We start from the raw sequence: 13,077 nt of genomic DNA, 5'->3' as shown, positions 1-13,077 counted from the left end.
TACCTCAGTGGTGGATACATGTTATTGTACATTTGTCTGAATCCATAGAATGTCCAGCACCAAGGGTGACTCATAATGCAAGCTGGGGACTCTGGGTGATAGGTCAATGTAGGTTCAGCAACTGTAACAAATGTATCACTCTGGTGGGGGATGTGTGAGAATGGGGAAAACTATGCATATGCGGGGTCAGGAGGATACACGAAATCTCTACCTTCTGCTCAATTTTGCTATGACCGTAAACTGTTTTAAAAAGTAAAGTCTATTCGGGGATGTACTGTATGGTGACTAACATAATATAATAAAAAATCATTAAAAAAAAGTAAAGTCTATTAAAATATTATAATCAAAACATCTGAGTCATAAAACCAATAAATATTTAGATTGTAATTTAGAAAAAAAATGAAGCCTGGGAGAGCCTGGACTTAACCAACTTTAACCAATTTAAGAAAAATATGCTGAGAAAGTTGGCAACTTGTTTTGCTTTTTATCCTCTCTGTAATAATAAAAACAATGCTCGTTTCCTGCAGCTTCTTTTCCCGTTAGTAGAACTTTATGTCAGGTCATTTAAATGGTATTCAGGGTGTATCCTGCTTCTCTCGTGGAGGGTGGGGAACAAACGTAGCTGACCTCAGGTCTGTTTCTCTCCTGCTTGCACTCTGCGCCTGTGTGGTGACACCAGGCCCAGCAGCCTCTAGCAGAAGTCCCTCCCCTCTAAGCTCTGGCTGAGCCTTGAGTCAGGGAACTCAGCACGGCAACGATTCGTGTAAAAGTCGTCAGGAATGCTTTGCAGAGCACTGGATGCCTGCAGTGTGCTTCATCCTTAGCCAACAGCTCCAGACTTACAGGAAACACTTGAGATGGAATTATTTGGTCTGTTGTTTCATCACTGTTTCTCAGTGTAAAACTATTTCTGAAACTCTTGAAACTGCTTGTAAGCTAATAAAGAGGGGAATTTTTCTGTATCATGCCTGAGGTGGAGTGGGGGTGAGGGTGGGGAATTGGGAGGATGAGGGGAAGGAGGAGCCAAGGGCTGGTTTCCTGTATTCATTCATTCTGTAAATTCAGGCATCCGTTAGTGAAGAAAGGCAAGTTTTCTGTTTCTATTCTAGAAGGGGGAAATACAGGTGATAAATAAACAGATTACTTAACGGGATGATGTTTGAGCAGAATAGGATGATATGATGGGCATGAGGTGGGGACTGGCGGGCTGAGAATTGGGGCAGGGGTACTTTATTAAGTGAGCAGGGAAGATCACTGAGCAGGCGGAGGCCTGAATGAGGTCAGGAAGCCAGCTGTGAGGGTCCCTGGCTAAAAGGTGCAGTCCAGTCTTAGAAAGGGCCCTTCTGCCTTCTTTGGAGAACTCATTTATGTACTGAAGTGGCAGAACAGGTTGTTTTCTTCCTTTCTTGCCCCCTTCTTGAAGTGAGACACAAATCCATCCTTTTTTGGGGGGCTGGGTACCTGGTAAATCAGACTGATGCTGCTCAAGGCTTCACAGAGACGAATTCTTGGTGTATTTGAGACTGTATATATATATGTGTGTGTGTGTGTGTGTGTGTGTGTGTGTGTGTGTATGCATGCCATCCTGAGCTAAGGAATGGGATAGTGCCTTGGGCTTCAAAGTGGGAGGAGCACAATTCACAGGCAATAAGGGAGCAGAAGATGGGTAATTAGATGTGTGCTCTGCTATACAGATGTGTGAGATAATATTTATCATTGGTAATAACTCTTATTCTAGGAAAGACACCCAGTTTAAATACTTCTAGGTAGTTGAGGGAGGAGCAAAATTCTCTCAAGTCCTCAGGGTCTGGATTGCTTTCCGCTCAAAACAGTCCACATGGCGAAGTGGCACATTTTGGGGACACCCATTCTGAATCCCTTCATTAGTCAGCAAGGATTGCCAGGTCTCTGCGGACATACTTGTATGTGCGGGGCCAGGCTCCATCCGGGAGCCTGGCCATCCAAAACTGTCTGGTGCAGAACAACGTTTAAGGCTGGGAGTTCTAAACCTGTAGTCCTGGGCCTTCAGGTCTAATGATAAGATTTCAGCGTGTAACAGCACTCCAACCGTCTCTGGTTAAATTGCTTCATGCTTATGCACTCCTTGCTTGTTAACCTAAGTCCCTAGGTCTATAGCAGAACCAGCCTACTTTCCTTGAGATTTGCAGACCATTGGCCTTGAGGAATGAAAGCCCAGCAGATAAGGCCTGATTACATTCGAAAACAGCTGTCACCGACACCAAGTCTGTTTATGGTCACGTCCACATACAACTAGCTGCCTGGGCACCGGCTTCTCTGCACGTAGCCCCTCTCCCTTTTTCAATGCCTTCCTCTTTAAAACTCTCTGGCTTCGCCTGATCGGGGAAGATGGTCTTTGAGACGTTCGTCTACCGTCTCCCCAGCATCCTGAATAAAGTAACCTTTCTTTTCCCACCATCACTTGCTCTCGAATGTTGATTTTCCAGCGGGGAGCAGCTGAACCTGAGTTCAGAACCCGTTCTCTGTCCAATAACAAGCCCGCCAAACCGCATGTGCATTTCGCTGGGGAGGTTCTAGAGAAGTCACTCTCAAAAGGGGGCGACGTCTCCAGAACGGCGACTGGCCTCAGGACTCGTCCACGGCCATGTTCTTACTTCTGGGAAAAACGACAGGGTCAGCTCTTCCACCCCCTCTCGCTTGCGAGGAGAGACAGAAGTATCCCTGGAGACCACCCAGGAGCAGCGTAAACACTTCTGCTGGCGGTCACAACTAGGTTCGGATCTTGGCTCGGTCCTTACGGGCCGGCGCGCCCAGGACCGTCGCGGGCTATTGCGCGTCACTCGCTCAGCATTGTGGGACTGGTAGTCCCGGCTGGTGCGTGGGTTCGGACTGCCGAAGCCAAAGAACTACACTTCCCAGCAAGAACCCCGGCCGTAGCCCGCGCGGGCCGTATGCGTCAGCCACCAGACTTCCGGACAAGCCGGGGGCGGGACCGTGGCGGAGGCTGGAGCTTGGCGTCGGGATGCAGCGCCCCGGGCCCTTCAGCACCCTCTACGGGCGGGTCCTGGCCCCGCTGCCCGGGCGGGCCGGGGGCGCGGCCTCTGGCGGAGGCGGGAACAGCTGGGGCGTCCTGGGTTCGCACGTGCAGCCTCCCGGGCGCGCGCAGTCCGGGACCCGCGCGGGCCTCGGCAGTACGGGTACCTACGACGGGGACGCCAACAGCGCCTGCCCGGCCCCCTCCACGATGTCCAAGGCCGAGGAGGCCAAGAAGCTGGCTGGCCGCGCGGCCGTGGAGAACCACGTGAGGGTGAGCAGCTCCGGGCGTGGGGCTCCCGTGCTGTGCGTGATGGGCTAGTGTTGCGTGTTCCGGGTGCTGTCGGAGCCGGGGCGGGGGCTGCGTTAGAGCGGAGAGGGTGTACCCGGGTTTAGATCCCCCCTTTTCCGTGCTCCTTAAAGGTCTTTTAGATGTGGGATAGATTAGGGGCGAGTTTCCTAAAAGTTGAGCTTATTTCTAAAGACTCCTTGTCCGGCCCGGGTAACAGTTTGCAAAGTGGAGTCTGGTATCTGATGTGTTTGGAGTGGCGCTGGAAGGGACTTGCCGTGCGGCTTCCTTAACAAGTGGAAAATGGTGAGTTCTGGGGCTGCCAAGAGATCTTCACTTCTCTTTACTATGCTGGGAAGCCGGTGGATGCTGGTTTGAAAATTGCTTTGAAATTTCACTCCAAGGAGCTTCTTAGCTTGTCGCGCGTCGGGTCCTGAGTGTACTAGCCAGTGAGAGAGAGACAGCCAAAGAGGGTTTTAAACCTCCTGCCTTTGACAGGGCTGGGTGGACACTTGGATTCTGGAGGAAGCTGTTCTTTAAGGTTGGGGCGCAGAGATAAAGTTGAGCTGTTACCGGTGAGGTCGTGGCCTCACTTGTTAAGTGGCGGGTGTGGTGTTGTTTAGTGGAGTCTCTTAACCTGAGTGGATTTGCTGTCATCAATCGAGTTAATTACCTTAATTATAGTACTTCTGTGGATCAAAGTGGAGTATCTCTGCCCTTTGGTGGAGTTTCCTTGGCTTTGTTGGCCTTTTGTTTCTCTCTTCTATTTCTTAGAAAGTGGTTTCAAATGCCCTTTCTCCTCTCATGATAGTTCTTTACATTTGTTAATGCTTTGATGTCCAGAGTACTTTGCCACCATGGTGTTCCATCCTCAAATAGCTTGACTAGGTGGGGGGGAGCAGTGTGGTAACCTGTGGATCAGCATGTTCTGTGGAAGGAGTGGCCGAGGATCCTCCAGAACCCAAACGGAGTGACTCCTGTTCCAGTGCCCTTCCACCAGCTCCACAGCTGCTCTGTTGTGGTGTAGTTTGTTCCAAGTCCGGTTAACAGTGGAGTTTTCTATGGGAATTCACAGAGACAACGCAGAATGTGTAGTCTGGCTCTACTTTTAGGATTCAGTGCCTCAGCTACAAAATTGGGACAGTAAGCTGCAATTTTAAAATGCCTGTATAAAGTGAATGATTAATAGATGAGTAAATGAAATCTCTACAATTAGAGAAGCCCCATTTCTTAGTATTCCTGTTAACCTATTAGTATTTGGTGGCATAAGTCTTTCTGACTTTCGTCTTAAAATGTATTTGCTTACATAAAAATTTTCAAGCCCCCACCTCAGGCTAGAGCTACAAAACACTGGATTCCAGCTACATTATTCTATGAAATTACCAGGCAGTCATGGGGAGATCTTCACTGGCCTTTTGGGGGCACCTCATCCCAATCTCAGTTACACCTGCTTACCCTACCAAACTTCTTCCTGAGATACTAACATTACCTGAATTTTGTATTTTCTTTTTTTTTTTTTTTTTAAGATTTTATTTATTTATTCGACAGAGAGAGAGACAGCCAGAGAGAGAGGGAACACAAGCAGGGGGGAGTGGGAGAGGAAGAAGCAGGCTCATAGCAGAGGAGCCTGATGTGGGGCTTGATCCCATAACGCCGGGATCACGCCCTGAGCCGAAGGCAGACGCTTAACCGCTGTGCCACCCAGGCGCCCCTGAATTTTGTATTTTCTACTCTTAAATGTTGATTTATTCATTTCATTCATTTACCAGATGGTTGAGGGCCTAATATGTGTCAGGCAGTTGGTGTGGTGACCAGAAACGTGGCTACAGGGAAAGGGAAAATCAGGTCCTGGATACTTTGCAAACAGGATAATTAATTCAAATCTATACACTTATTGAACATAGTCATGTGCCTAATCGTCAAGGCTTAGCTAGCAGCCCTCTCCAGGGCAGTATCCTGGATCCCATCTAAGCCATGTTTTCATCCAGCGTTTTGTGTCTTGAAATTGTTTACTCACTTAAGTTTATCGACATGGTCATGTGCAAGGTTCTGTTCGTTCCACCTTTGGAATGTTGTTAGACCGGACCCTTCCTTCCCTTTGACCTATCACCTTTCCTAGTTGAGGCTTTCCGCTTGGCCAGAGGATTGCAGTTGCCCTTCTCTTGTCCCCTCTGCCAACCTCCCAAGTGATGCATTATCATCTTCTGAAGCTCTCATGTGTTCTTGCCACAGTGGCCCTCAGAAGGCCTCATCCTGATGTCTTCATTCCATATCTGAAGTATCTGTTGCAAGCCACGTACTGGGCCTTATGGAGAGGATGCACAGATGAGAGGCTTGTGTCCTTCTATAATCCTTTCTCCTCCATGTGCCAGAACATTGGAAAATATATACTGGCATATAGCTTGCATTTTAATATCACTACATTTTACTTAGAATGCTCTTTCTTGTCCTCTGATCTTGCCAGTTAAAATCATATGTGTCCTTTAGGTTTGGTTCAAAGACCCTGTTCTCCTTTCAGTTTTTCCTTAACCTCCTAAGTCAGGGGAGATCGCTTCGATTTTTTAGCACTTTATACCTCTTAGGTGCTTTATGGTGTCTTATGTTCTAGTCATCTGTATGTTTCTCTCTCCTGTCCCCCTAAAGAGTGAGCTCCTGGTAGATAGTTAACCTTATCTTCACTCAGTGTTGGTCACAGTGTGGCCTGCCTGGTAAATGTTTGTTGAGTTTGTGTGGAGTATGGACACAAATATAGAGTTCGTGCGGTTATTGGTGGCCCTTTGCTTAACCTCTCTGGATGGTAGGGTTTCCAGTTGTCTAGCCCATCGGTGTTCCATTGTGGTGACCACTTCCACATCTGGGTGGATGGAAAACTTGGCGAGTTTGCAGTTGAATCCTCTGGGTAGCCACTCTGAACTCAGATCTGAACTTTTCCTTTCAGATCTGCCTGTTTCTGGGAGTATAGCCACCCAGGATGGGTTACCATGCAGGGCCATGTTCTCCTGAAGGTCTGTAGCTCCCTTTGATCTCTTTGGAGCCTGGCTTTGCTTTTTGACTGGCTTAGCATGAAGAAGTTGCTGAGTGGTGACTCCAGTTGGTCAGCAGAAGTATTTCCAAGTTAACCTACTCAACACAGTGAGTGAAGTTCCAATGTTGCCTGTATGACAAGTGATTTAGTATTGCCCATCAGAAGGGGCCTGCTTCTCCAGCAGAGCTCGCTTGGCAGCTGTCTGCTATTGGGCGACCTCACAGGCAGCCTTTGGCTCTCTCTGCTTTGCTTTGGCTAGGACACTGATTCCTGGGCCAGTCATTTGATTCCAACGTAGGAGGACCATGTGGTTGAAGAGCTTTGGGCCTGGCAGGTCCCTGCAATTTCCTGGCCTCCTCCAGAAGTCAAGGGAAGAGTCTTGCATAGAGCTTGTCTGACTCACCAAAGTTCGTCTGGGTGCCACCTGCCTGCTGGGAGCCTGTGAGTGACATGAGTGTTTGGTAATGAGGATTCTGGCAGTTAGGTTACTGTATAGCTGGAACCGTGGGCTTCCGGTCAGGTGTGAGAGTCAGGTTGAGCCTACCTAGGCATTAGTAAATTAAGTAATTTTCTCATTACTTGAAGATTTTTACATGTTCAGATACTCAGCTATTTTGAACATTTTGACATACCATTCACTTGTCTGGAAGACCTTGCTGTTAAGGTTTGCTCAGGTAGCTAAATGACTACTGGATGCATTGCCTTCTTGAGGGCAGGATTGAAGGTGGAATTCTGACGTAGAACAAGCTCTGCTCTGAGGTCCCTTGGTCTGTTTGGTGACTTGGGAACTATGAGCTAGTCAAAGTGATTTCCATCAGCTTTCACACACAGGCTGATGGGTGAAGCCCTCTGTAGGTGGGGGGGCGGGGCAGCTAAAAGTGCTTTAGTTGCTGGAGTATTAGCATTTGATTTCTTTTTTGTAGCTCCCTCTGCATGTTGGTCATTCTTTCTAATCTTTCATAGTTTGAGATGTAGTCTTGCTTTGAGAAGGACCATACCAGATATGGGCCCAGGGGCTGGCATTGGGTATTCCTGTGGCCTTTGTCCTGTGTGGAGTGGTGTTGGCTCAGTTTGTCCTGAGTTGCCCCCCAGGACTTTTCTTTCTTCTATGAAATATTAAAAAACAAAATTCAACGGAGTAAATTTTAAAGATCTGTTGGCTATATTCAATGATTCATGAGTCAGGCAGCATCCAGCCTAGCATATAGGAAGGTGCTCCAAGGAGCTATACAAAATGAAAGCCAGAAGGGCCAGGAACTAAGAAATTGTACTAGGCATAAAAGCAGGTTGGTCAATTACAAGGTCACTTTCCTTATAGGGGATGGTAGGAGTCTCTCAGCCACATTCCCTAGCTAGTGTTGATCAGACAATTCCCGACTGACTGACTTAAGATTCCATTTTGGGGGGAGCCAAAACTGTAATTAAGTCAAGTCTTTGGTGATTTGGGGCTTAGCATATAAGGACTCCATTTGCTTTTTAACACTCCCTGCTTCCTATCAGGCAAAAGATTTGGCTTACTTACAATGTGCAGTTTAAGCTGGCTTAACAAAAAGGGTCTGTAGGTGAGGACTGAAAGATTCCTGGCCAACCCCAGGGACGGTCAGAAAGGGAAAGCCCCACGAAAAACACAGAGCCTAGGTACACCCTAAGAGTGAAAAACAGAGTTTTCTAGCTTCAGTGGCTTTTCATGTAAGCTTAATATCTAGAAGGCAGGGGACTGACCACAGGCACCTTCAGGCTGGTGGCATCACAGGGAGACCACGGGGGGACATCAGGTCCACCATCTGGAGCCTCCCTGAAGTCAGCAGAAGGGGGAGAGCCTGAAGTAACCTTGAAAGTTACCTTTTCTTTAGGGTGATGCAGGCTGGCCAGGTCCAAGGAACCAGAGGGGGTCCCACAAGACCAGCCAAGAGGGTCCTTGGCTTCACACAGGATCAAAATCAAACTTGAGCCGGTAGGAAGTGAGAGCAGAATTTATTGAATAGCGAGAGTGATAGAGTATAGCAGATAAAGTGTCTGGAGACTCAGGAAGGAAAGGCGGGAGTCTCGTCTTTGCTTGGTGGCTGGGATTTTTAATTGAGGACAGTGGCCTCCTGTACGTGCCTCTCAGGCATCTAGGAACTGGTCAAAACAAGGTTGAGTGCTCAGGTGTCTTCCATAAGTCTCTTATGCCCTGGAGCAAGGGGTCTTGGCATCAAGATGGCTGGAGTCAGTGGTCTTGGAAAACCCGTTCATGATGACCCCACCTAGTCTCTCCTTAGATGTTATCTGTTGTGCTGGAAGACTCTAAAGATACCATTAACTCCTTGACCTTTATAAGAAGGACATACGTTATCAGTACCATAAGGTGTGTTTAGGTTGGGGGTACAGGTCCTAGCAAGAATAGAACCAGGAAAAGGAGCAAAAAAGCAGTTTTTCCCCCCCATGGGGTCTCTTCAGTTTCCCTGTCTCAAGGGGATGGGAGAGGTTTTGAAATACCAAACCACATCAGCATCTGACCTGTTGATGCCAGGAGGTCCCCATTTTGCACAAGCCTGCCTCAGAATATGAGAAGAGGGTGAGGCTCAAGTTAGGGTTATAAGAAAGAGTCTTTATCTGAAGTAGGGACAATGTTTGAGAGATTGAGAGTACTTGTGAGTACAGAGGACAAGAAACAGGTATCACACTACTGAGCCCCCTTAAGAAAGGGGGAAAGTCCCCAGGAGCAGACTAGGGACCCAGCCGAGGTCAGTTAGACAACAAACTGCAGAACAGGGTCAGGGTACTACAATTAGGAACTAATGTGGAGCTCACTCAGTTCCTAAGCAACTTCCTGCCGGTCTAAGGCAAAAGAGCTAAAAACCAGAGCAGCAGCTACCATTTATTCAGCACCTACCGAGAAGGTTTATAAATGTTAATTTAAGTCAGATCTCACAACAACCCCTTGTGACCTCAAGAGCAGTTATCCCCACTCTAAAGATTTCATGTATTTGAGAGAGAGAGAGAGAGGAGGGGGGGGGGGGGGGGAGGAAAGGAGGGGAGAGGGAGAAGCAGACTCCCCGCTGAGCAGGACCCTGAGATCATGACCTGAGCTGAAGGCCAACTGAGCCACCCAGGTGCCCTCCCCATTAGAGAAGAATTTAGCCCTGTAAGGAAACATGTAAGACTTGGAAATGAGCAAAAGAGATTGTTGGATCTTCTTTGGTTGGAGTGCTGGAGCCCGTAGCAGTTTACAACTCTGGAGAGAGAGACTTTTAACTTGTAGAACACTCTTAACAATGCAGATAATTTCTGTCCATAGAAATGCAAATTAATTGTGTTTTATGAGCTTCAACTGATTATTACCCTAAAGATCTTGTAAATTCATTTGAACATTTCTTGACTGCATATGAATTTATGGTTCTTGGGTTTTTCCTGTGGACAGGTTGTAACAGTATCATTATTTTACCTTTTTTTTTTTTTTTAATCATCATTCAACAATATCAGTTACCCCCCTACACAACCTCACTTTGAATAAGCAACTTCAGGAAGTTCAGCATGCTGAAATATTCATGTTAAATTTCTTAAGAGTTCCAGCAACTGATTAACAACTCATTTGGCAAGAGGAAGCCCATAGTGAGATTTTCTTTTGTTATAAACAAGACAACAGGCCTCAAATTGAGTCACTTGTGCTAAGCTCATGTCATCAAAAAGGAGACTTAATTACTGTTTCAACTCTACCAGAAAGGGAATGTTAAATTACTCAGTCAGGAATTGTCTGATCAGCATTAGTTAGGTAATCTGCCTGAGAGACCCCTGCCATCTGCTAAAGAAAAGTAACCTGGCAATAAGCAGTCTGTTTTTTTGCCTGCTAGGACTTCCTTGTTCACACTTCCTCTGGCTGTACAAGTCTTTCGTTTCATATAGCTCCTTAGAGCTCCTTTCTGTCTGCTAAATTGGATGTTTCCTGCCTTGCTCAAATAAACTCTTAAAATTTTTAATGTGCCCCAGTGTATCTTTTTAACAGGAGGAAATGGTGATGTTAGGGTCAGACATGAAAGGAGGAGGGTGCTGCTGATAAATCGCCATGAGCACTAGGATAAAGTACAGCTCTGCTGTGGTTCTGTTCAGTGCTTATGTTTCTGTAAAATGGGCACAGTACCTACCTTGCACTCATGTTGGTGAATTGATCTAGAAAGTGGGCGTAAAGAGAGTAAAATATGGTATTAATGAGTTTTGCTTTTCTCTCTCTCTCTCTTTTTTTTTTTTTTTGCAGAATAACCAAGTGCTCGGAATCGGAAGTGGCTCTACAATTGTTCATGCTGTGCAGCGAATAGGTATGCTCTTGGGCTGTTTACTGGATGTTGTTCTGTGTGGGGTGATGGGAGTGGGGGTGGAGAGGAGGGGAAGGAAGTGGGGTACAGGTTTGGTACCTGCCCAGCTCTGCTCTTTTTTGAGTGGTATTTTTGGGTCTTTTCAGCCAACTTTGGGGGATGCCTGGCTTTGTTTACTTTGCTCATCTGGAGGGTAGGAGCTGATTTAAGATGAGGTCTCACCAGAATTTTCATTCTCATCAGCCTGTGTGTGGCTCCAGGGGCCCTGAGGCAAGTCTTCTAAAGCCTTTGGGTTCCTCAGGCAATCTCAGACAGACTAACTGAGCTCAGAGCAGGCTTGCCCTGTCCAGGACCCTGGGGTGGATTTGAGGCCCCCGAAGTTGGTGGCTGGTTCCTGCAGGTGCTGACTTCGTTCTGATCAGTGTGTCGCTGAGCTTAGGAAAGGCTCAGGAATCATCAGTCCCTGTGGCTGTTCAACAGGTTTTACTGCCCTGCTTTTGTTTGTTAAAACAAAGCTCAGAGGAGAGGCTTGCCTGACTGCTGATTTCTTCTAGGTGCCAAGGGGCAGTGCTCAGGAGACAAAGTCCAGGAACACTGTGTCTTTAAAAGAGCACTTGTGGTGCTGGTGTGAGGGCTTCTGGAATCCTTCTCATTGGCTTAACCTGGGCTTTAGTGTTGCATACCTTTCTTCCTTAGCATTGAGTGTGTGGTGGATTTTAGGGCACAGGGATTACTGCGGGTTCATATTAGTGCCTTCTGAACCTCTCACAATGTGGACCCAATGATTAAAAGGACTTGAAATTTTAATAAGCTAGTTGTTTCCGTTTAAGATTCCGCCCCCCCCCAGAAAGGTGCAAATCCAAAACGAATAAGTAAACTTTGTTTAACCACGTTCTGGGGCCTACAAATGGTAGTATTTTTTACAAAATGTAAAAGTAAAGTTCTCTTTTTTCTGCGAAAGGCAATGTAAGGAAGTCGTTAAGACCAGAGCTGCGTGGGATCATAGCTCAGCTCTGCCACCTGTTATCGATATAACCGTGTGGTGACTTTAACCTGACTGTGCCTCAGTTTCCTCATCTGTGAAATGGGAATAATAATTGCAACTTACCTTTGGGTTGTTAGAATTAGAAGAGTTCACATGTACAGAGGTCTTTGAACGTTGCCAGGCACATAATTGTAGCGCACACGTGACATTGCACATTTTGTAGTTAGTGTCTACTCCTTGAGCTTTCTAGTGTCCCTGTCTTGTGTGAGCGATGTATGTTCACAAGCTTTTTCACTGAGGCTGGGACACAGAATGAAAGGCAGCTGTCAGTGGGGGGTAGACCTTTCCTCTTTCCTTTCCTGTTGGATTTGAGCAAGTGTGCAAGAAACAAGAAACATTAAGTGAGGAGAGTGAAAAACCACCAACGCGGCTTTTGTCTCCACAGCTGAAAGAGTGAAACAAGAGAATCTGAACCTTGTCTGCATTCCCACCTCCTTCCAGGTATGTCCTGCTTTCCATTCTGCACCTTGGCACTTGCTGCTGAATCTTCTGGGTCCTGGGGGACGTGGAGGTGTGGCTTTGGGTTGGGCACCAGGGTTGCTGTAGGTGAGAGAGCCAGGAGCAGGAGAGCAGTTTACTTAGGATTGCTCCTCAGAAGTGTGGCTTTAGATGCCTTCATTTATTCACTCAGTGGGTATGTCAGTGTATTCTGTGTTAGGCGCGGTGTAGTATATGGGGAGTTTTAAAACTCTTAGCTGGTTGGACATTTGCTCCAATATCTGGAAACTACATGCTTTTCTTGGTACTTAAAAATTTTTTTCAACTTGGTGTAATAATTCTCCACTAGAATGGATGAATGAAAGATGGGTGTTTGCTTAGTTTTTACCTCCTTGCTCTCCCAGTTCACACACAGCCTTCTCTGCCGGTGTTCCATACAGTTACATGTTGGTGAGGTGTTACTCAGTGTGTATAGAATTGCGATCGGCCAGACTACAGCTGAGCTGTGTAGTGTGCTGTGATAACGCCTCCATAGCTGCCTGTTATTTCGTTTTCCTGAAAGTTAGGTAAATATTGCCTTTGTTTTTTTCATTTGCTTGGTTGTCTGTGTACTCTTTACTGATTCAACCCCAGACTCTACCCGGATGGGAAAATCTCACTCCTTTTTGATATTTCTTTCTGGGTATTCTACTCCACCCTTTTCATCCTGGCCGAGGCTCTCTGGGTCATTGGGGTTGGGAATGCCGTGGCAGGTGCACTTGGCTGTTGTCTTGGGGTCTCCCTTTGCAGTCGAGAACCTTCCTTCTCTTATCTTTTGGATCTTCCTGTTTCCTGGGCCTGTTTTTCCTCACCGCCCCCAGCCCCCCACTTTTATTTTCTTTCCTTCAGTTTTGGTGAAGCATGTCCTTTAGGTAGCTATCCAAGTGCGTGGGATGCAAATTTGTGGACACTTCGGATGTCTGAAAATGTCTTTATT

General features: G+C 46.9%; 1 protein-coding gene across 2 annotated transcripts in view; it reads left to right on the top strand.

The window, feature by feature from the left end:
• The first annotated feature begins 2,986 nt into the window (after positions 1 to 2,986).
• RPIA (ribose 5-phosphate isomerase A) overlaps positions 2,987 to 13,077 on the top strand; it is a 110,307-nt gene continuing 100,216 nt past the window's right edge. For both annotated transcript variants that reach the window (XM_040623211.1, XM_008700516.2), the window contains exons 1-3: positions 2,987 to 3,286; positions 10,561 to 10,621; positions 12,049 to 12,104. In XM_040623211.1, the coding sequence (XP_040479145.1) occupies positions 3,002 to 3,286; positions 10,561 to 10,621; positions 12,049 to 12,104 (402 nt within the window). In that variant the 5' untranslated portion in view covers positions 2,987 to 3,001. The remainder of the gene's footprint in view (positions 3,287 to 10,560; positions 10,622 to 12,048; positions 12,105 to 13,077) is intronic.

The sequence above is a fragment of the Ursus maritimus genome, unplaced genomic scaffold (genome assembly GCF_017311325.1).
Source record: "Ursus maritimus isolate PB19 unplaced genomic scaffold, ASM1731132v1 scaffold_6, whole genome shotgun sequence".
Taxonomy (NCBI): Eukaryota; Metazoa; Chordata; class Mammalia; order Carnivora; family Ursidae; genus Ursus; species Ursus maritimus.
The sequence above is the reverse complement of the archived record's forward strand: the minus strand, read 5'-3'. Positions and strand labels throughout refer to the sequence as shown.